Source organism: Haplochromis burtoni, unplaced genomic scaffold, assembly GCF_018398535.1.
Source record: "Haplochromis burtoni strain Fernald_Lab_line unplaced genomic scaffold, NCSU_Asbu1 Contig_112, whole genome shotgun sequence".
NCBI classification, from domain to species: Eukaryota; Metazoa; Chordata; class Actinopteri; order Cichliformes; family Cichlidae; genus Haplochromis; species Haplochromis burtoni.
In genome coordinates, this window is record NW_024582473.1 from 458,708 (window position 1) to 483,537 (window position 24,830).

Sequence of the window (24,830 nt, forward strand, 5' to 3'; positions counted from 1 at the left end):
AGCAAATGATATCGCTCACATTGGGCCAATGTGGATAAAATGCGCATAGCATTTCAGGAAAAAGACTCACAGGTCTGTTCCTGCTTCACTTTGCAAGTAACTAGACTTTTACGGTTGTAACGACTTCCTGGTGTCTTTAAGAGTCTTTAAAATCTGTTTTTACATTAGACCACCAGGCAAAACATTTGTAATTTCCCCCACGAGAACCACACAGACTGAGTGTTACTGTGCGTATTTCAGGCGAACGGAGGAAGGAGGGTGGGAGGTAAACGGTCCTCATTAAGCTACCGTTTGGACTTTCCCTCAAGTCCTTCAAGTCTGCTTTCAGTCTCTCTATCAGCACCACTGACTGATTTAGGAACAGCAGCAGCGGCAGCAGCTCTTCATTCACTCTCCCCTCTCAGGACCGCTTTACCGTGGTGCGCCCCAGACGCGCGCTCTCCTCACTTCAGGATGGACTCGTCTCCTTCTCTTCACCTTTACCACTGACTGTGACGCTGCCGTAGTTCAGTGGGAGTTCCCGGGGGAGGGGGCAGGAACTGTTCTTCTGTCCGCTGTTTCGCCTTTCCCCTGCTGGGTTGTGTATTGTTTTGATTGAACTGCCAGCGTACGCTCCATCTCCGGGCTGCAGTTCCGAGATGGGGATGTATCTGCATCTGCTGCTTTTGCAGTACTATTTCGTCTCGAGTTTTGTGTGCAACGCCATCGCGTTCGTGGAGGAGCCCTTCGGAGGGAGGTCGGACGGGTACTGCGGGCGGATCCTCCGGGCGCAGACCCACGGGACCCGGAGGGATGGGCACCATGAGTTCAGGCTCAGAGTGGAGGGAGACCCGGATACCTACCGGCCTGGCAGCACTTACAGAGGTAGAGTTGGCTTGTTTTGACACTTTGCGCAATTAGCGCGCAAACCTCAGAAAATTTAGCAAGTGGATTGTTTGTCAAGTTGAAACAGAGGCACGTGTACTTCGCAATTTCTGCTGTGTTTTACTTCAAAAACCACAACTATGTGTAATCACATGTTCTCACTGGCATCAAGGTAATGACCACAGCAATCACATTTTATTAGAAAATTGTAGCCTGAAGGACGCAATTTTCCAAACCCAGTCTGCTTCCTCTGGCCCCTTCTGGGAGAGTACTGGTTTGATAAGGATACTTAGAGTTATAATGTCTGACCTATATTCACTTCCTCTTCTCTCGTTGCCAGGAAATGGACGCAAACACACACTAACATACAAGTATCCACAGGAAGACTCACACAGATCTGGCTCCAATTAAGCTGACCCCTACAAATTTAAACTCCACCTATCAGATGAATATGAGCACGTTTCAAAAAAGGCCTCTTTGGCATGTGGCACAGAGATTGTTGATGAGTTTAGAAGAATCACTAATCAATTGTAATCACAATTCACTGGCATGTTTTAAGTCCAAAGCTTCTTTTTTTTTCTAAAAATTGAAATGAGTCCAGTGGAAGAGTGTTGGATGTGACCTGATGTGCTGCAGTTTTGCTGCAGGCATTTAAAACACGGATTGTAAAAAAAGAAAAGGAAAAAAAGGTCACCTTGTTTTAAAATCTCCCTGCTGTGATCATACCCCTGATCATGCAATGTTTTAGGCTGTGACACCACATTTCAGCAATCCATGTCTAAATTTTAATCAGCTATCAGGGTCCTATGAAGGACACCACCAAAGAAGAAATATCCCCCAGCCTTCATGGTGCTTAAGTAGGAAATAAGTTGACTAAAAAAACCAAACAGATAAAGCTGATAATATTGACACTTCTCCTCAGCGCCAGGAGCAAATTTAAGACAAATAGTATGAAAGTCAAGGTAAGGCTGAGCCAAATAAAATTTCACCCACATCTCATTATCTGGCTCCTGTTCCTGGCCTGTTCCCCACACAAAACTCCAAAAAGATTTATAGTTTTATAGTCTTTTTTTATTCTGCTGTGAGATGCTAAACTAGTATTTATATCCCTCACTCTTCCACATCAGTCCAATACTCAAAGGAGTGCTGCTTTTACATGTTTCCCTGGGTGACCCTCTGTAACAGCAAGACCCTGATGTAACAATGTAAATGCCTCTTTTGTGTTATTGTTGAGTTTCAATGCACACATCTTTTACAGTGGTCCTCCTGGCAACCAGCCCTGCTTATTTCAGAGGTTTCACTCTCATCGCACTTAAAGAGGGCAGAGAGGGCACCACAGATGACGACTACACCGGCCAGTTCCAGGTAAGGCTAAGCAGGTGTGGAGAGAAGGAGGAAGGAGGTGGGATCGCTGCATACCGAATGTGCTCTTTGCTCCTTGGGAAAGTTCCCAAAAGATGAACTCATTTGTATGCTTTAATGCACATGGGAGTCGACTTAGCTGCTCCCTGCTGTCTTCTGGTACGGAGGTTAAAGGAGGTATTGCTGACAGATGCAACACAGCTTCCCTGGATGAAGCTAGAAAGCTGTTGTGGTGGAAAAAGAAAGAGATTCTTGCTACCGCTTTGGTGCAGCTCTTACAGGGTGAGGCAGACATGGCATCATTCCCTGCTAAATAGCAGATATTTCTTTCAGGGGAAGAAGGGGAAGGCAGAGGAGGAGAGAAAGAGGCATATAGGGAAGGAGAGAAAAGAGATAAATAGGGAGAGTTAAGAGAGCGAGATGTGAAATGTTTGGTTCAGTAGTAACACAACTCCCACTGAGCGGCAGAGAGCTCCTGAAGAGAGGGCCAGACTTCCTCAATTACCTCCTGCTCAGTGTAAACAGGAACACACATCTGTAGCTGTGTTTCAACATGCTGATCCTAACCAGACTCTTACCAAACATGAGCGAGAGGCCGCTTTCATGTAACCATGGGTTTAAAGAGAGGACTGAGAAGGTTTAACCACTTGTTTTAGCCAGTGAGTGTCAGTTATTTATCAATCTCTTTGTCCTAAACCACAAGCTTCCATTTCAATCATGCTAGGAACATCTGTGTTTGCTGGACCTCCATGGCTTTGGTTAAACAGCTTAGTGGAAACCCGATGATCCCAGTAGAAAGAGTGAAAGTTGGAATCTGCACAGCCAATCATATATGAACTTTCCCACGTTTGAAGCAGTTATCTTAAATCCGTAACACTGTGCGGAACGACTTCTCTCTCTTTTCTTCAGCATTTGTCTTATTTACTTCAAAACACGCTAATTAAAGACACCCCGAGGAGAGTTTGACCACAAGGAGAGCAATGTTTTTAAAAGTGGCTTTTTTTTTGAGCTGCTATCAGACGGTGACTGAAATGAAAACAAGTATGTGGGTGGTGCGATGCTTATTCCTGCTGCTGGTTTCACACTACAAAATCAAACCATTAGAATATTGTGACTCCTGACCACTCCACCACCACCGCCTCCATCTGCCCATCAGGCCTAATCACCAGAGAGTTTTCTGTTTTTTAGGCACAAGCTGACAAACTAGCTCATGTATGTAATTAGATTACTACAGCCTTTAACTGTTATTTATGCAGCCTAACAGGCTGAAAGAGCCTCGAAAGTTAGTAGAACTAAAGACCTTCACAAGTAAAATTAAAACAGTAAGTTTCAGGCAAGTGCTATGACTTAACACAGTTTGCCTTAACTTGTTCCGCTGATATTCATCCACTACCAATTATGGTACGCTGAATCAGTCACCGCTTTCTCTGCTCTGGCAGCGGTGTATATGAAAACTGAGTCAGCAAAAGCTTGACCTATGTTGTTCTGGTTTTGACACACACAGTATGCCTTATGGTGGGCTATCGGTTGTTAACCCCCCTACAGAGGTGGGTCTAACAGCTTCTCTGGTGGAATCCCAGCTTCTCATTCTGTTGAACTTGGAAAACAGAGGTCTGTTGGTTGTGCTCTTTTTAAAAATGTATTTAAGTTTCACATTCAAATGCATTTTTTTGGGAAATTTTGTTTCTGTGATTGAATTTCTAGTATTTACTGACAGCTTTTTTGTACATTAACATTTGTCATTGCAATGAATAAGCAAATCAGCGACACAGGCGACCAAATGTGCTAATAAAGATGGATGTATGCGAGGCAGTCTTTAAACTTCCTAAACATCACTAAGGGCTACATAATGCTTCAGCTAAATACAGTGTTTAGGATTGTTATAATAATCTTAACGCTGTCTGCTATCTCAGTAGCTTTGCATGAATCACAATCCAAAATAATTCTTATGAATTGGGATATAATTAAATTAAATACAATTTTATTTATACAGTGTCAAATCACAACAACAGTCGCCTCAAGGCGCTTTATATTGTAAAGCAATCATATGACCCCCTATGAGCAAGCACTTTGGCGACAGTGGGAAGAAACCTTTGGCAGAACCAGGCTCAGGGAGGGGCGGGGCCATCTGCCGCGACGAGTTGGGGTTAGCATCTTGGTGCAGCCCCTTAGTTCACTCTTTGTCTGAAACGAGCCGTATTTGCCGTTCTTCATTTAAAGACACTCACTTTTTCCAGCTTGCCTCACATCAACACCCAAAAAAGTTCACATCAAACAACAACAAAAGACGGTTTGAAATTGAACTTTACTTGAATAACGGTCAGGAAATCCTTGCCTGTTTATTTTCTAAGAAAAAAAATCCTTCACCTTACCTTTACTTTATATTTTCCACCTGTTTGTCCAAGCCTCACCTGCGGTGTTTCTGCACCCCATCAGTGGGGCTGGCCCCACAAGTTAGAACCTCTGACAAAAGGATTCAAGAGAAGAAAAAAAAACACCTTTATTTCTTATACTGCAGATGCACTTCAAGGTGCTAAAAAAATACAAATAATTAAACCTAGACATAAAAATTTCACTTATCAGTTCATCCCCCACATGCAACCTGGGTTCTTGGTTGCACACTGCACACTGTGGTGGGTCCCAAACACAGGTGATTCTGAACATTATTCCATTTGTATTTCTATATTTTTTATAGACAAACTTTAAATGTACTTTTAAATAAATCCATGTTGTGACATTAGTTTTCTTTTAAAGCATATTTTTAAAGAAATGCATAAAAATGTCCAGGCTTTGCTGAAATATCTGTTTTTTCCAACATTCTTCAGGTGAATTGTTAATTCACAGTCATTTGTTCTGCCCCGCAGAGACTAAAAGAGAGGGAGAGATTGAACTGATACTTAATATATTTGTTTACTGGTTCATTGGTTCATTTACTGGGCTGCTTTTGCTCTGGTAATTCTATATAGTGTGAAGTCTCACATGCCTGTCTTTGCCTCCTGCAGCAGAGTTGCCTCTAGGTTTGTTATCCAACTTCTCAAACAAGAACATTTTTAATGAACATTCTTTGCAAATGATAAATGACAAACAGCAGCCAGAGGATAAACAACAACACACACCCCCAAAAAAGTCATCCATTAAAAACATTGAACACGAAAGAGAAAAACACCAACTGTTGAAACTAGCTGTGTGCTGGTCTGAAAAATTGAGTTCTTGAGGATGAAAGTGTTGTGAAAACCTCTTAAGGCAGAAAAAGTAAACTTTATAAATGTGGATTTTTCTTTCTAGCTCACAAACCAGCTTGTAGGAAAACAAAGATTCCAGAAACACCCCACATTGTTTGGTCGCTCCCAATAGGACCTTGGTTTTGTCTGAATTCAGATGAAGGACATTCGGTGACATCTAATTCAGCTGGGCAGTCATGCAGTTCAGCTAACTAGCTTTTTGGTTTAAACAGTTCAAACTTCTGTGTGATTTCTGCTCCTTGCACCTCCCTGTCTCAACCTCAGAGTCCCAGCAGAGTCTGGAGTGAAGCTGATACCAGGGAGTAGGCAGAGAGCAGAAACTGGAACAGTGTGGGCTGAGCTTGAACTGAATTAAAGTTGACAATCTGCCTTTGCAATCTGTTTGATACATATTGGTAGAATCCATCAGATTCTCTTTGTTCTTTAATTGACAGTTGTGATTTCCACTTTTCCCAAAAATGTGGGAAATGATTAAGGACCAATGAGATAAGCTCTTGTCAAAACCTTGTCAAGACTGCTTGGTTTGGAAAAATTCTGAAAAGTTAATGTGGGGGTTGAAAAACAGATACCTAGCATAGTTCACTTGATTATCCAAATGCAAACTTTACTTTGGATTCACTTGGTAACAGAAACAAGTTATTAAGATGACTTCATTCATTAAATATGCTGTCCTTTGTGTCCCATTTTATAATAGTGGGTCGATAAGAGAAGATGCAGCATGACAGTGAGTCTGGCTTTTTATCTAAATGACCTAAATCCATCAAGCCAGGCTTCTCTTTATCATTGAGGTTTACATAATAATACTTGAAATGAGTTATGCACAACTTTATTTTCCTCAAGTTAATTATGCTGCTAGTTCTGCAAAGTCATGATTGTTATTGCGCATAGAAAGAGAAGCCAAATGAACACAGTTGTGTTTCCCTGTACGGCTGTTCTCTCTCCTTGCTCTCCGGTGCTCCGTTGTCTCTGGCAGCTGTCCTGGAATGTGCCCGCCTGCTGCTTCACTAAAACTGAGAGCTGCTGCTCATAGTTTTTTTGCTTAAGCAATAATCTTCTCTTTGTCCCCATTACTACCATTAAAAGACTTCTGCCTTAATGTGTCAGACCTTGGAGAACATGTGCTGCCAGTGTGCATCTGTGAGGGAGACTCTGTATCGCACTCACCCGGCGCTCATTGTCTGCTCTGAAATGTGTGCCTTTGTGCTTATACATGCGCTGAATGGGCATACGGGTATAAGAGTGGGACTGCGTGTGTGTTTTTCCCAGCCCTCCTTGTGTTACTGTGGGACGTGGGTCATATTTATCTAGGCCAGCAACGTGTTATTGCTCAGGGAGACAAACGGAGCTTGTTTGGATAAGCGAAGCGTTGAGCAGACGGGAGATATTATCTTCTTCTTTTTTTCTTGCACAGATTATCCGGGGTTCTGAGTTTAGCTGGGGATAAACAAACTCAATCCGTTTAAAGCCATAGGCTTGAGACAGAGGCAATTACACAAGCCAAGTAGAACTTGGAGAGCTATAAAGAAAAGGGTGTGAAGGATGTGTGCAGGGTTGGAATGATGGTGACCTGATATGTAGTGTAATCACCCTCTAAAGTAATCCTGCAGTAATTATTGCTTCTGTTAGCACCCAAAGCCCAAGCACCGCCTCTAACAGCCCGTCTCTGTTTTCTGATGGGCAGAAGATTACAAGGACAACTGTGTGCTTATTGACTTCAAGGAACTTCCAAGAGTTTACACAACTTCTATTTATTATGCCTGGCAAGCTGGTTGCTTCAGATGCTTGAGGTTTGCATAAATAATGCGCGCTGCTCTGATTAAGACTTATTAAATACATTATGCATCAAGACAATGAGTACAGGCCTCTTTGATTCTTTGGGGATTCAGTTCTAGCTCTTCGAGTGTCTGAGAAAATGAATTCTCAGAAGTAGGTGACATATCATTTTAGGGCATTTTATAGCCATCCAAAACATATAAATAAATGATCGTTATGCAAATCTGCATCGCAATTAATCTAACATTATGGTTATTCAAGCAATACCCAAATACTGAGCAAGAGCATTTGCTGCACTTTGGTGTCTGATAACTTTATTCTGCTGCAATGAATGTGAATTTTAAATATCTGTCTCGCAGGAAATATTTATTTGGCATAAGTAATTACAGCTCCATCACTGATTAAACTTAAACAACAAAAAAACTGGTTCCCAGTAGGTTAATCTTCAAAAAAAAGAACTGATCTCATACTTGGTTCCTCACAACCATCACTCTTATAAGAACAACTAGAGATGGCATTGCCAGGAGTCGGACTTACAATGCACAACAGGTATTGAAAATTTCAAGACGGGTCAGTTTTTTTCAATGACTAATGTCATCGATCAAGAAATGCACAAATCTGATGTGTCGCCAACAAGCAGCCCTGATGAGGGGGCAACTAATCTACTGAAAACACAGGCACATATTATTATTTGGTAAAATTAAAAGTAACAAAGTATCAGATTTTAAGCACTAAGAGGAAGGCGGGGTATACCCTGCAAAGGCGCCATATGTTGCAGGGCTCATATTGGCAGACAACCATTTAGACTCACCAGCTAACCTAACCCTCATGCATGTCTTTGGGAGGAAGCTGAACATACAGAAAGGACCCAGCCTAGATTTGGACCCACGACCAATGAGCCATTACTGAGAGGCAACAGTGCTAACAGTCAGCCGTTGACGGGACTGTGTGGGTCCTGCGGCTATTCTGAAGATGAAAACTGACAGCTCACATGGAACATAGGATTCATCCAGAGTGTGTCTGCTTTATTACAAACGTTCCCGACAAATAAATCTGGAGTCTGTTTAACAGCTGACATGTTTAAAACGTAGAGAACACAGGATTATTTACCTTCAGATTCTGATCCATCCGGCGTAAAAGATTTTATTGCAAATGCACATATCACTCTTTGTTTATGGATGCTGTGTAATGCTGCAGGTATGTATTAAAATCAAAGGCAATAATCTGATTCACAGCCAGCTATGGGCAACAAACAGGAGATCCACTAATGTTTCTACAAACTCCCAAATTACATTTAGTGACACCTGAACGATGTTATTCAAACAGGTTCAAACATCAAAAACACTTCATATTAGAAGCTTTGTGACGGATATTTCAGTGTTCAGGATACAATACAAGAGAAAAGTAGCCTAAAAGAGAAAAAACATACATCACTGTCCTCTAACATATGCACACCCAAAGCGCTATTTTTTATTTTTATTACCTAAATCAAAATATTATGTGCTCATGCTTAGATTTTTGTTATAAGCGATTACCAAACTGGTAATATTTCCTTATTGATACATTGGTTGTTTTTGACATTTTATTTGCTGATAAACCAGAAAAACATATTGGACCCCAAAACCAATAATAGAAAACACTACTGCAGCAACACCACTGCAAAACAACCAGTGAATAGCTTGTTTGATGGAACACAAAATAGAGGTACCAGGTCTTGCAATTAAACTCTTCTTCTTCTTTTGAAGTAAAGTTTCGCCCTCTGACATTATACTAATTACACTGTTTGACTGACGGTCGATCGCTGGGAAGTTGTGTGCAAAAAATAGCGCAACGAAGCTCCAAAAATGAAGACCATTAGGATCCAAAGATTTCCCCCGACTTGACAAATTCCTAATGACACAGTATTGTGTGAAATTGTGGTTTAATCTACATTATTGGAATAATAGCTCAGGCAAAATTACTTCCAAAAGGAAAAGCTAATTGCCACTGCTTGCTGTCACGGAAAATATCACCACTTCCATTTTTAGTGTTTGGAAGGAAAAAGTGATCGAGGGTGACTGCAGTGGTCTCCACTCTCTGTGACTCACTTTGGGTCTGTGCAGGAGCCTGTATAGTTTGTTCATGCTGTTTCGTGCTGGCAATAGCCTAAACAATCTCTGTGGGCCAAAAGAGGTTGGAAGACAGGCACATACATACATACACAAAGGGACTCAATGAATATGCATATTAAACATGTTTATCTGTTAGAAAAATGACTGGATAAGGTATTATTCAAGTTAAATTGCTACCATGGACTCTAGGCGAGGCTTTCTGCCATTTGGAAAAAACCAGTAACCTTTCATACAGTTATTCACCTTTTATGTTCCTCCCATTTGAACTGTTTGTATATGCTTAATGTTCATTGTACCAGAGATTTTGTTTGACTAAAACTAAGGTCAGCTGCTTACTGACTGATATATAGAGGTAACTTACTGAAAAAGTCTAATGTTCTGTTTTTAAATGTATTTATTTAGTTATTTTTGTTGGTTTTAACTTCTCCAGATTCACGCATACACAGAATGAAACAGCTGGTTACCATGGAAGCGAAGCCAGCAATCTGGTAACCCATTGGTTATCATCTGATGACTTGTCACTGAGTGCTGTCACCAGAAGCAATGAGTCTTCCTGTGTAACCATCACATATTCAGATATTTGATATCTAACATCATCAAAGCATCCAGGTCAAGACTTCCTGTTTGTGTGCCGGTCATTGTTTACAGCCTGAGTGTAACAATGCAAATACATTCTTCAAAATCTACTGTGATATTAAAGCCAAGGGTTTTTGTGGTTGCATTATGGCCCATGATTTCATATAGAGAGTACCCAGAAAGCTTGCAGTACCGGGATTTTGCCTGCTGCCTACAGATTCTGCACATTGATATGCAAATGTATATTTGTAGAGATCGAAAAGTCAGTGACTATATAATTAAGTTCGAGAAACAGGTTAAAAACAGTTTTCTGTCATACAAAGTCTTTTTACTGTGGGTCAGTCATTAAGTGTGCCCCCTAAATATGCTGTTTTGTCAAGGCGACAGACTTGTCTGATGTTTTCAGCGCTTTTATCGCCACATGTCAATAATGTGAGAAAAGAGAACACAACAAACTGAAAGAAGGGCAGGAAGCAAATCATTTGAGACTTCATAAAAAACCTGGCAGACCATTTCTAGTGTGCATGAACACAAACAAGAGATGAAGACTCTTTGGTCTGATCTCTGTGACAGCAAAACGGTTTTAAGAGTTTCTCTGAAATGACCCCCGCAAACCATTAGTGCTCTATAAATGTGGATATCACTGTAAAAGAAGGAGATTTTAAAAAGAGCTTTGGGGCTTTTTTTTAATATGAAATAGACCCAATGAACAATGCACTCCCTCTTTTTCAGTGTTATTTTGTGTAATTGAATGCCAAAAGCCACAGAATTGGCTCCATTTGCTAGGAAATAGAGCCACACACACACACACACACATATGTCTGATTTTTTTCTTTTTCTTTTACAGAGTAGCTGTTTGGATTTGTGACACTTCTCCCTTGGTTGGGTGGCTCAGACAAAAAATGTAATATGATGCAATATTGGTGATAGCCCCAAGATCTCGGCGGTGTTCTGCAGTAATAGCACAGCTTTGATTGATGGAAAGCTCAAGGCAAAATGTCGGTGCCTCCGAGGTCTTCATCAAGACAAGAGAACTTTGTTACTTTCTGAAATAAGCTCGTCTTCAAGTGTTGACGTGACATTTCAATCTATCTTTCTGTCTGCTTATGTTTTTCCTCTGAAAAGTTTTATCTTTGCACTCAAGTCCCAAAGGTTTTAACTGTATTCATTCCTTTGTAACTGCTTTGCATTTAATTACTAACTTGCAAAGTCTGTGCACACACCAACCGAAACCAAAAAAAAAAACACCAACACGCACAGCATTGCACACTAATATCACTCTTATTGTCAGATTTCTCTGGGGATCGTGGGTTTGCATTGTCTGTCTTGAGCTCTCTGTCTCTTTGTTTTGTGTGTGTGTGTGCGTGTGTGTGTGTGTGTGTGTGTGTGTGTGTGTGTGTGTGTGTGTGTGTGTGTGTGTGTGTGTGTGTGTGTGTAAGCACAGTTCTGCGTTTGCTTGTGCAGGGACTCTGAAGCATCTGTGTTTACTGTCTCAACATGGAGCAAGAGATTGAGAGAGCGAGATTGAGACAGACAAACCGTGGCGTGGACACTCGTAGACATCGGGGTGTGCAGTGAAAATAAATGCTGCTTTGCGAGTCTTCTCACACGCCTTCACTCGTTCTTTCAGGGTCTTTCCATTGCTTGCACATTTTGGGTGATTGAACAATATGGGTTGAACATTCAATGTGTCTGACTTGTTAGTAGCTTTACTGTTTACAGAATAGTCATGACAGAAATATCACCACTGTGTAAGTAGTTGTTCTTCTACAAGGCTGTCCGTAATGGGGATGTTATTGTCTGGACTTAAAGCCTCACTGCGATTAGTGCAGTTGCAGATTTGCATACTTGTCTTAATTTAAGACTCGCCTGTCTTCAGACTGTTTTTCGTGCAGTGACTTTAAAGCCAGTGTTTCAGACTGGAGTCTTTACTTGTGACCTTAACCTTCTTGACTTCTAACATTAGATTATCTTGAAGTGGCATTTCATTTATCTCTCTTAACTGTGTCCTTTTCCAGACTTGGGACTTGCCCTTTTTAGCATAGCACTTCATATTGACATGATCGTATCCCACAGTTGCTGCATGTTTTTCAACTCCATTACCATGATGTGAATCTGCTGGTCCACCAGTCCCAACTGTTCTTTATCAGGTTTGGACTTTGTTACATGGCATATTATCACACTGGACGTAGCAATCAGGTGATGGGCACACTGTGATCATAAAAGGATGCACATGGTCAACAACAATACTGTCATCTTTAAACAATGCTCATCTGGTACTAGGGTTACCAACTGAGCATCACCTCCGGCCAGAACTGTTAATACAGGGCAGGATGGAGCCACGGTTTTATGTTATTTATGTCAATTTTTGACCTTACAATCCAAATGTGGCAGCAGAACATCAGACCAGGCAAAATGTTTCCAATTTTTTGTTGTCCAAATCTGGTCAGCTTTTTCAAATTGTAGCCTCAGTATCCTGTTTTTACCCGACAGGCGTGGCATCCAACGCTGTAGTTCGTCTGCTTCAAGATTTGATGTGTTGTGCATGCAGAGATGGTCTTCTGTATAACTCATCTGTAACCAGGGTTTATTTGTCTTACTGTTGCCTTCCTATCAGCGTAAAGCAGTTTGACCATTCTCCTGACCTCTAACATCGTGAAGGTATTTTAGCCTAAAGACCTGCAGTCACTGGGCATTTTCTCCTTTTCAGACTGTTCTCTGTAAACTCTAGAAATGGTAGCATGGGAAAATCTCAGTATGTCAGTAGTTTCTGAAATACTCAAATACTCAGAGAAGTCTGTCTGAGACCAACGATGTTCAAAGTCACTTAAATCACCTTTCTTCCCCTTCAATGTACAGAGTTGCTGCCATGTGATTGGCTGATTATATATATGTTTTACAAACAGTTAAAAGCATCAACTTAACAAACTGTCTGGTTAGAATTAATTTTTTTTTTAAGTATTAAAAAAACAAAACAAAACAAGACATGACCGTGATGCTGAGTAAAGCGCTGGGTCAACATGACAGCACTGTTCTGAAAATAAGCACTGCTGTGATGCATTCATTTTTGATCTGTTCTTTAGGCCATAATAAAAGGCTCATTATGCAGTGTAAACGCTGAATAGATCAATGGTGGAATGAGTGTTTTGAAAAGTTTGCAAGGTAGTCATGCTGGATATTAAATGCTCTGAAAGTTGTATTTCAGCCTGGATAAAATGAGGTTAAAGTGCTACAGTTTCCAACTTGAGAAACAGTGAATGATGTCATTTCTGTGGATCAACCTTTAAAGTCAACTTGAAGATTCACATTTAGAAATGAGAAAACTGTATTCTTGTCTTTCTGACATAGATCTCGGGTAGCACCACAGCCATCCTTTGTCCAACTATGATTTTAGCATCTTGTTGCACTTACACCACTAAAGTAGAAGGCAAGCAGGGACAAGTTCCCCTTATAATTAGAGCATGTGCATTTGCATGCAAATTAAGTATCTGAAGGCAGTCTTCACTTTACTCTGCAGAGTTAGCAAGTTCACTCACTCTTCAGACAGAGAGCAGACGAGAACTGCCATTATGAGTTACAGTTGACCTTGGCCTGAAAATTCTGTCTTGACATGGAAATTAACTTTCTTGACCCAGGTGCTTTTTCCTTACCTAAATTTGGACTGGGTCTTCCCTGTGTTCACTTTGACAATCTGAAATATCTATCTTGACTTGTTTTGGGTTGGGTTAAGACGTAACTGTCTTAAATATGCATGGGATATGTTTTAACCTATAATGTACACTATATGCCAAAAGTATTGACTCACCCACCCAAATGATTGAATTCTGGTGTCCCAGTGGAAGTGATTAGGCATGCAGACTGCTTCTACAAACATTTGTAAAAGAATTGGTTGCTCTCAGGAGCTCAGTGAATTCCGGCAGATAGGATGATACCTTTTATAACCCAGTTATGAAATTTCCTCACTACTAAATATTCCACATTCAACTGTTAGTGGTATTATAAGAAAGTGGAAAGACAGCAACTCAGCCACGAAGTAGCAGCCTCCTAGTTCAAGTGAAAGGAACTCTTAAGAACTCGCTTCAGCATACTTAGACAGTTTGGAAAATCGCCTCCTCCCAACTTTGTGTGAACACTTTGGGGATGGACCCTTCCTGTTCCAACAGGACGGCGCACCAGTGCACAAAACAAGGTCCATAAAGACATGGATGAGTGAGTTTAGTCTAGAAGAACTCTACTGGCCTGCACAGAATCCTGACCTCTGTTCGGAAGTCTATGCAGCTTCTGAACGAATGGACAAAAATTCCCATCAATAACTCCTAAACATTGTGGAAAGTGAATTGTGCTTCTATTGTAAACAGACTGCAGTGCTGTCTGATAGGCAAACCAATCTGATATAACATGAGGAGGATCACACACTCTGTAGCACTGTTGTGCTCTTTCTCTCAATGTTAAATGTTCACCAGCACTGTTACAGAAATTAAGCAGAGTTTTCCTCATGTCTAGACTGCATCTTTGCGCCATCCTTGTACATGTTCTGTTTTGAATCCACCTCGTTATTCTTAATATATGTTTAGATTCCTCTGTCAAAAAACTCTGCCTTTCTCTCAACCCAATGAAGAAGAGAGTCTGTGACTCTTGTCTCCCTCTTTTTGTCCTCAGGACTTTGGGACTGGATGTTAGGTCATTGTTATTGTTGAGGCGAAGCAGCTGTAGAATGCTAGCTACTAGGTCAGAGGTCATGTGTGGATGTGTGCTTTTGTTTTTTGTGTGTGTTTAGTCTATTAAAATGTCTGACAAGGTCCAAGTACCGAAGGGACTGTGCTACACATGTCATGAATACACAAGTTTGTTATTATCCAAAGCCTCTCTCAGGGACTCTCAAATTGTCTGCTTTCCCACAACTTTGCTTTCAGCCCAAACTGGTGTCATTTCTGTGATTCCGAGTAGCAAAAAGCAGCAATTGTCAATGTCATCAAAACTGCTTCTGATATTGTCTTAAGATTAAGCATAAATGGTAAAACAAATCATATTAAAACTAAATTTACACTCTGTTTTCACCATCATATAATACATGAAACATTTCATTTTTCTTGCCGTGTGATGAAGATGAGACCTCTCATTCTGTGCATCAACTTATACTATAAGCGTATTCTTGTGTTCTGGCTTCCCGGAAAGAAAAGTTTTTTTGGTTTGTTTTTTGTTTTTTGCCTGTCCCGTTTGTATCTTTAGCCATCAGAATTGTTGCCTGAAGGCCAAGAAAGATGCCAAGCGGATTTACCAATTGGATCATCATGGCCTTGCCATATTGGTCCATTTGATTGACCTTTATTATAATTATGTATTTATTTTATTTTATTTTCGGTTGTTACAGATGGGACAGACATGACTGGGAGAGAGGGAGAGAAAGAAAAATAGAGGGGAGAAGAGATGGTGAGAAAGTGGGGAAGAAAAAAAAAGAAACACAAGCAAAACACGTGGATCACCTGTATGGAGATAAGAAAGAACAGAAGAGAAAACGAGCAAAAAAGAGCAACATAATAAATACAACACCATCACAATAAACTAGCTAACAGTAGATAACAGTAGATACTAAATATTACATGTTATTGTGCAGCACGCAAGATTGACAGCGCACAATGTGCTTTGAGGCAGCAGCCAAGAAAGGTGTAGTTTGTGTCTGTGAACACCCGTGTGTACACCTGTGTGCACACCTGTGTGGCTCAGCACACTCAAAAGGTTTCTCCATGTAACGATCTGCTAGGGAGTGTGGGGAGCCATAGCCCCGTCCCCCGGCATGAAGCAGGTATGGAGGAGATCCAGGCCCCAGACATCCAGAGGCCCCAGAATACGAGGACCCAAGGAGGACCACCAGGGGGGCAACCGTGCCACCCTCCTGGGAAGAGCTGAGGAGAGCCCCAAACGAGAGGTCACCCAGCAGCCACGGAGCAGAGGCCAGAGGGGGTTGCAGTGACGTGCCCGCGGGCTCTGCTGGCAGCCAGCTGTGCCAGAGAGGACCGGGCCTCAGGCCCAGAGGCAGACACAAACGTGCATTCCCACCCCTATATACACAAACAAATACTCTGCACTCACCCGACGTGGAGACAGACACAAATAGACACTGTACACACATTCACACTCCCCAAACATACTCTATATCCCACGTCCGGGTATGGTTTGTCCCTCTGGGGGTGGGGGTACCCGGACCCAGGAGATTTAACCCTTCTCTCTGTGGTGGAGAAAAGCAGACTGCCTCCTTATCTGCAGTAGCAGGGAGGCCCCGCATCCCAGACCCCAATCTGACGGCCAGCACCTCCTCCCAGCCCCCCAGCCCTGACGGTTAACAGAACGGGGGTGAGTGAAGACCCCAAACCTCCCTCCGCCTGCTCATATGTAGTGTTGCTGTGTGTCTGTTCTAAAGTGCATTTAAAACACAGGAGAGCATGGTTCCTGCTTCCTCTCAGAGATCAGCATGGCTCCTCCCGAAAACCCTTAGTGTCTAAATGCATTTAAAATTGAGGGTAGGGCACCAGCGCCAGAGGTGGGTTGGAATACACCGACCATCCTCTGGATGCTGTAAAACGTGCCCACCCCCAAGGCCCTATATGTATGTGTTATGTGAGAGTGTGAGTAATGTGGATGTCTAGGTTGCAGATAAAATTGACAGTGTTATTTTTAGAAACTCCCACCATGCTGTTAGAGAAGAGCTGATGTTGATGCTTTTAAAGCATTCATGTTGTTTGATGTTTGAGCTGATAAATGGTAGGTCTGAAATTTCTAGATTATTACATAGTGCCTGTTCTACATCTATCCAGGGTTCATCTAAGAAGGTGTGTTTTAACCATCTAGAGATGAACTGAAGCCTGTTGGCTAAAAAGTAGTGATTAAAGCCGGTCGGAGGAGGCACGCTCCGTTTTGCGTAACTATTTTTAAATCCAGGTAGCAGTGCAACCACATAAGCTAGCGCAATAATTTTTTTTGCATATGAAACCGGAGGAGTTGTACTTACATCTTATGCCATCAGCTTGTCCTAGGTCACAGTTTCTTTCCACATATATAGCTTTGCAAAAACTGCATAAAAAGCACTTGCAGCAACAAAAACATAATATTCCAGAAACACGCTTTGCCGATCCGATCAGCTGTTTGAAACACTTCCTATGTCCATCAGCGCGAACTATTGCATGTCCGCCATGTCCTGGAAACCGGAATTGACGCCATTTTGCAGAAATGTAGTTTTTTACCATCAGGGCCTTATGAGCCTGTACTGGTGTTTTTAAAAGTTATGTTTGACTTTATGACTTTCTGTGTCATTTCTCGGATGCTTAGGACTCATATTGCACTGCTGGAAATAGTTTATTTTGATGCATATGCTGTTTTGTTTTTTTTGCAAATTTGCATTATAATATTTATTTTCTTTTTGCCTGCAGTATATAAAAATTGGTGTATTTCAAAAATAAAACTATGGCGACACTCAAAATAAATTTCCTGTGGTGAGAAACTATTTTGTGCAACTTTTTGTATTTACAGTTTTGAGGGATAAGCCTCTTAAATTTCTCTAACTAGAAACAGGGCTCTAGAGTGCAACCAATTTGGTCGCAAATGCGACCAAATTTTTTAGTGGTGCGACTAAAAAAGATATTTGGTTGCACCTGTGCGACCAAATGTTCGGGTAGCAAAAAAAAACAAAAACATCTGCAACCTTCCCTGTGGTCAACGACAGACACACATTATGCCCCTATCGTGGACTAAACCAATCAGAGATAGTAAGGGGCGGGACCTCTCTGATTGGCCGTGGTCCAGTTGAAAGTGCAGGTGGAAGTGGGAGGTGAGTAGCTTGAATAAAGCGATATCAATTCATTAAATCCTGAATCGACTTTTAAATATAACTGTGTTTTGCCAGAAACTCCAGATTCTCAGATTAAAGCTCACAAAACCATTTCAACAACAACCAAACAGCAAATGAGAGCAGGTACACGGATTCCACACAAAGACGTAAACACAGAACGGACCGACGCATCAGAATCAACTTTGTCTTTCTCGGCTTTCTCACCCGACGGCCCGCAGACGGACACGCTGTCGGAGCTTAGCGATTCTGATGCGTCCGGTCCGCGCTGTGATTACGTCTTTTTGCGCTGATTCTGAGCTGCAGGTTTTGTCTCTCCAACCAAAATCCACCGAGCCAGCAGCAAAAGAAGCAGCAAACTGCGCTTCACATTTGATCAATGTCCTCATGAATTTTGCTGTTTTGCTTCCACGACTATTAAAATCACACTTCATGCACAGCTAGCTCTCTCTCTATCTCTCTCTGTACTTCAGGAACAGTTTCCCGTCTCCAATCTCTGTTTTCTGTATTATTCATTCGACCAACCAGCTTACGAAAGAGTTTCCGAAACCAAATTTGTGTAAAGTTGCAAATAGAAATTTCCAGTTAACTCTGTATAGTTTATTATAATAATAGGAAAGCCAGCACACACGATCACTCCTTATGTGCTGCAGAAAGTCATTAAATACAAGGACAGCACGCAAAAGTGTTTTGCTTCTATTTCACATTTTGTTGAAACATCAATTTCTGCTACATTTCTTTTATTCTGAAAACCTACAGAATATTTTATGTTTTGTGTAATTGTTCGTCAGTTTCAATAAACTTGAAGAGTGTAATCTGTTGTCACTGATGCCTGCTCTGTTCTGTGCTGCTATTCTACCTGCCTCTGGTTTTTAATGCATGCTCTTCTAAAATAATATAAGTAATCACATTGTCTAATAAGCTATTGTGTGTACTGTGTTTGATATATTGTCTATGCTACTTGGCAGAGCATAGAGGTGCAGTATTGCATTGTGAGGCTTGCTTGTAACATTGTTTTTGAATTCCCTTGCCTGGATTGATCTGGGTTCTCTTTTTCCAGGGAATTTTTAGGAACACCAACATTATATGATTGCCATAAAGTTCAAAGTGACCTTTTCAGAAGCAAAGCCATTTAATACTGAATGCTCATCCTTTTCTTTCTAGATCATTGATGAAGACGAGACACAGTTCATGACCAACTGTCCTCCCGCGGTGACAGAGAGCACGCCTCGCAGACGCACCAGGATACAGGTCTTATGGACAGCACCACCCAGTGGGACTGGCTGTGTTATACTTAAGTAAGTTTTTGCTTTTACGATTATTCATCACAGAGACGTTTAGTAAAGTTAAAAGAAAACAAAAACAGCTGCTTCTTGCGTCAAAACAGGTTTAAAAGTTCAGATTGATAACGCCAGTTAAAGCTTGAATAGTACATGTTTATGGAAAATCAAACCTTAAAGATAACACATAGTGAAAGATTATTTGAACTGTGATAGGCACAGGTGTCTGGATTTAAACGCCATGATGGCAGATTTTAAATCAGTCACTGCTAGCTGATAGGAGTGTTTTGTCTGTGTGTGTTTTTTTTTTTTTTCTTTTTTCTTTTGTACATGGTGACAAAACCATAAAGGTCAAAGTGACAGATAACTTTGCTCAAGCAAGTTTGAGCAAGTTGGTTTTCATGCTGCTGGAAATCAACAGTATCTAATAGAAAGGAGCATAAGAATAGGTCAGATTAACATCCATGTGTCATCTTAAATAATTCTACAACATCAGGAGCACTTTACTCCCTTTTTACTTTTCCTTTTCCTTCACAAAACAACCGCAAAGCAGAATCTCTCCTGTTAGTGAATGTAGTTCACTGGTGTGGTCATTGTTGCTTTTACAGATACTCGTAATCGGTTATAGGCAGCACATTAAGTAAGCTGATGCCAGGTGTTTCTTTAGTTGGTGCGCGCATTAGCTTCTGTAAAGGGACCAGCTCTACAAAGGAGAGATGGATGGTGATTACTGGGGGCAATTTGTGGTTTGAAGCAGGTGGGGCTCTAAACCTCTGTGTAATTTCAGGAGTGTGTGTGACCTTAGCTTTATGTGCATGTGTGAAATGGCGCCAGCGACTCTGAGGAGAAATGCTGTGAAACTCTAAAGAAGGTGCACGGTATCAGGAGGTATTATTTTGTCTAGACACGCACTGGAGGAACAATAACTGTTCAGTGTTGTGCCTTTTATTAGTCATTTTAAAGCCTCCATAAAATAAGAGCTCTTTTTTTTGATAACAGTGTTTCCTTAAATAAATAAAAAAGGCGAGAAAATGCACTGTATGTGAATTCTAATGATAGGAAGAACATGTATCGATATATGCATACCCGACATATGCATATATCGGTTGGGCTGTAATATGCAGATGAGCCACAACATTTAAACCACTGATTGGAGGATGAAGTGTGGTCTGGCTCTTTCAGTCTTGGGGCTTTTAGGGCGGATCCCTACACAGCTGATGCTCGACAATAAGAACTTTGTTTTTTTCATTGTGTTCCTAGAGTCATTCCTGAGCAGTTTTTGAGGTGTAGCAGAGAGTGTTGGCCGTCTGGGTTGACCGTTGCCTTTGGGTAATGTTTTTATTGTTCGCAATCAGTCAGTAAAATGTTGTTTTTATGTCCATTTTTACAAATGCATTAGCAAAATGTACAGGTGTAGAAACAAAAGGAAAGAAATGTTTCTCTCTGAGATTCAAACTAATCAAAGGCATTTATTCTTATTAGACCATTTTTTTTAAAGGCTACTTGTTTTTCTGGATTTTAATGAAAATTATGGGAGAGAAACAGAGCGGGAACATACAAAGCTGATTTTAGTGAACGAAGGGGATGATTGTTATGCACAATGGCTACACTTTATGCTTCTACAAATTTAATATTCTCAGAAAACAAATAGCTCTTCCCGTTAATACATGATGGAGTGTGACGTATACTTCAAGCCATGTGCGAGGAAAAAACAAATGATGTGTGGGCTCAGACAGCTACAGTGACTTATGGCAATATGTAGCTGTGAGCCACTCTTTGACAACTTGAGAATACAAATGATAAACTGAGATAACTCAGAGGGAGCACACCTCTGAAGGCGTCTGCCTCTCTCCTCTTCTCTCCACAGGTATGCCTTCTTTTTCTTAGCTTTCTCTCTCTCTCTCTCGCTTGTTTCCATCTCTTCAATCCGACTTCCCAAAGGGAATAACCTCCCTGACATGCATCTCTTCCTCCACTGAGCGAGTTGCTATAACTTGCCCTCACCTCCACCGTATACTCACAGCTGTTACTTTTAATTTATCTGCTTTTGCTGTATGACAGATGGCACATAGCCATCCCGGTGTCTGCCGGTTCAATAAATCTAGCCCTATGTAGTGGAACATCTGCTATGCAAATTCACCTCGTTTTTCTGTCACTTTTGTCTGTCAGCTGCGAGATAGAGATTTAGTATTACTTCATTTAACATCTTCGCCTGCCTCGTCTCACTTCGTCTTCTTTCTTAACGGTCTGCTCTCTGCTGTTGTAACGTGCCCGTCATGTTATCTTTGTTCGGATCTATTCTGTTTTTCCCGTGATGCTTTTCACAGTGTCGAGGAGCAGATTCACATCAGCCAGGAAGGAGATACTTTGCAGTAGGTTTGCGCTATAAAACACCGCTTTAGTGGACAACACAGGCAGCTGTCTTAAATCATGTAGCTTTACCCTGGCCAATTCTGAGAGTGGCAAAAAAAACCCCGCACAACTTCACTTCTTCTAGCAATCTTCACAGCAAAGCTACACATTTTCATCCCACTGTGGGAATGCTCTTCTTCTCTCCGCCTCTCTTTATCTTGCGATCTGTTTCATCCCACTCAGCATTCACTCGCTTGGAGAAAAAATATGCTGTCCGTCCACAACGTCAAACACATGTCTCTCGGCTCATTCCAGGCACTTTCAAATACAGCTTCCTGCATTTGGGAGCGTTCCAGTACTTCTTCCCCCCCGTATGAGCCCACTGGTCGTTTCAGTGCTGGAGAAAGCCTCTGGGATTGTGTATTTCATTCGATGCCAACTTCAACACCTGCTATTTTGGAATCATTGCAATTATAATTTTTTGCAAGGGGGGGTGATAAAGCTGTTAGTGACAGCTGTAGCATTTAAAAAGAGGGTCTTGTTTTTTTTTTTTTGTTTTTTTAAATTGCAAAATCAGCTGCAGGTTTTTATTTCTTCTTATTAAAAAAAATATAGTGGTGAAAAGCAAGATCTGCTTTCAAACTTTATAAGAATAGTTGCTTTGTGTTTTATACACCGAACATGAGCAGCAGCGCACAGGTTGCTAGAAGAAAAACTTGCATTGCATGGAAGAAACTAACACACAGGGGTCAGTGCTTTGGAGATGTTAATCGTTTGTTACAAAAGCAAGTTCTGTTTGTCTGTTTTGGTCTTAACTGCAAACCAAGAAAGAAAAGGCTTTCTCTGTGAGCTTCTTTTTTTTTTTTATAGCTCTGTCTCATTATGTTACTTTAGGTTTAACACTTTTTGGGAAGCCTTTTTTGTTCTTATTGTAGTGTACTTAATTGCTATTACATCCACTCCTGTATTTTGCGTGCTTTGTTGCTGGGAAAGTGAACACCCAGTAAACTGACAGGTTTAGAAAGATCTCCAGTGTGTCCTGGGTCTTCCCTGTGGCCTCCTTCCAGAAAAGATGAGGAGGGGAAAAAATGTCAGTGTCGTCCACCTGTAAAACCACTCCCGTTTTGCAGGTTGTCTCGTTGTTGCCCCTCTTGTGCACCTGTTTTTAATTTAACACCAAAACAGCTGAAACGGATTAAAAACAGCCTCTGCTACCTAAATGAGCCGATCAGATTCCCAGAAATTTAATTGATTTGTCGCTATACTCGGATTAAAAAGTGTTCCTCTAATTTTTTTGAACAACATATTATTTATTTGTTTTATTTTTTTGTCCAAAGTCTGTCAGACTGTCAGATTAATTTTAAAGAAACTCCCAAGAGAATAAAAATCGTGTCTGTTACTCAAACTGTCAATTATAAAACTCCATCAGAGTTTCGAGCTGTAGTGCATGTAAGGGATTATGTCTGAGGTTGTGAGTGTGCCTACTGTAGCTAACCTGATTGAACTTTGCTTCCTTGAAACAACTGCCAGATCTTAGCAGTTTCTATGGTAACTACAGTCCTATAATAATCAACATTGATGAATTACAGTTTGAATAATCAATTAATAACTAAACTAAACAATTAATAACTATACTGATTCCAGCATCTAGTTTTGTTTTATTATAAGTGATGGAAATTTAAAATGATATTATTGCACTGTTGACTAAACACCTCAGATACACGTCGTGCCATCACAAAACAGGGGCTCAAAGTGTCGGGGTCAGTGGGCCCCCTTACTGGGTTTACCCGTTACACACTACACACACAGACTCACATGATAAAAACAATAGTAGCCACAGTGGCGTGGATAGTAATAGCAAACTCAGTCAATAATATAATAATACATTTTGAGAGTTTACATAATAAATGATAAGTAAAAACTGTACTGATTAGGCAATGATGAAAATATTCATGTTATCACGACTGCTATGTCCATACCTGACATTGCTGCTTCTTGGAAAAAGCGATTTTCTAAAGTTCACACAGTGAAGGAATGTGTGAGCTGAGAACACCTGAAAGAAGCCGGCTGTTAAACACGCTCATCGGTTTCTTGGCAAGCAGAACATGTCTGCAGCTTTTAAATAGCGCTCTCTATCATGTGCTATACCTGCTCAGCGCTCGCTGGCAGTGGAACTAACAACAACTGTGTGTAACTTCTCTCCTGGAGGCAGGTAGTGTACCGTCAGGCCTGCCCTCCTCCCCCTCAACTGGTCAAGTTGTCGTCATTCATCTGGCTTTTTTGTCTGTCTGGAAACGATGTGTAGCCTCCGGCTGAGGGAAACAAGCTGTAAAAAAAAACCCTCACAGGCACTGTATGCGTTATTTTCTACTGCATATTTAGCTTCACTGTATTTATTTTTAATGCTTTGGCTCTAATACTATAATTATAGCACTTTTATAAATAAACTATTTGTATACGCTATATACTTAGTGTTATATAAAGCACAAAACTGTCTACCATTGTCAGTGTCTGAACGCCTGAAAAGAGGAAATGTTTGAATATTAATTTTACCAACGTTTGTTGAGTAAGTTTGTTTTATCACTGAGCAGAATTAGCTCTGGTGGAAACGCTGCGTTTTTGTTTGTTTTTTTAGTGTTGGCCTAACTCGTGTTTATCTGTGATGACAATATGAGAACAGCTGTGCAGAATTTCAAAATCCGAGGACATCCTGAACTATGCTGTGACATCGTCCAAAGTGGCCCTTTCCTACATGTACACATCTTCCCATCAGATGCATTCTGACAAATGGAAAATGCTCTTGTTGGTCTAGGCGAGGGTGCTGCCTTGTTAGAGAGTGCAGAGAAGCTCTGCTGGGAAATGTAAGAAAAGTATGGGGCGGCCGTGCAAGTGTGAAAGCAGCTATAGTTAGAAATGTATGGGTGGACAAAAGCTTTACATAGCAGCTTCTACAGGCTTGCTCATACTATGATCTGCACTCAATGTGTGCTTTAAAATGTCTCACTTCTCTTTGTGGTCAGTGGTCAGTTGCAGAGGCCATGACCCTTTCATACATTCAAATCCAAAAAGGTATCCCTTTTATCATTTCCCTAAATTTAGGGATGTTTTGTTAAATATAAATAATAAATTTTTAAATGTACCTTACATTAACTCATTCACTGCCATTGACGTCTATAGCCGTCAATTGCAGTGAATGAGTCAATGGGTTTAACTCATTCACTGCCAATGGCTGGCAGTGAATGAGTTAATATATAAATGAGTGCATACCCTATCCGCTATATACAATCTTTGAATGTAAGTATAACGGCTTATCCCTATAGTTTGGGTAGTTTAAGTTTATTTTGGTCTCTACCGATTAAAAAATATGTCCTAGCAGCTACTATTAAAGTTCCACTATGTTTAACAGCAAGTTGCTTACTTTGAACATGTG

At 40.9% G+C, this 24,830-nt stretch overlaps 1 protein-coding gene across 1 annotated transcript in view; it reads left to right on the forward strand.

Moving 5' to 3' along the window:
• The first annotated feature begins 267 nt into the window (after positions 1 to 267).
• spon1b (spondin 1b) overlaps positions 268 to 24,830 on the forward strand; it is a 112,808-nt gene continuing 88,245 nt past the window's right edge. Inside the window, exons 1-3 of the mRNA XM_005928359.3 lie at positions 268 to 864; positions 2,123 to 2,229; positions 18,933 to 19,066. Coding sequence (XP_005928421.1) covers positions 639 to 864; positions 2,123 to 2,229; positions 18,933 to 19,066 — 467 coding nt within the window. The 5' untranslated portion in view covers positions 268 to 638. The remainder of the gene's footprint in view (positions 865 to 2,122; positions 2,230 to 18,932; positions 19,067 to 24,830) is intronic.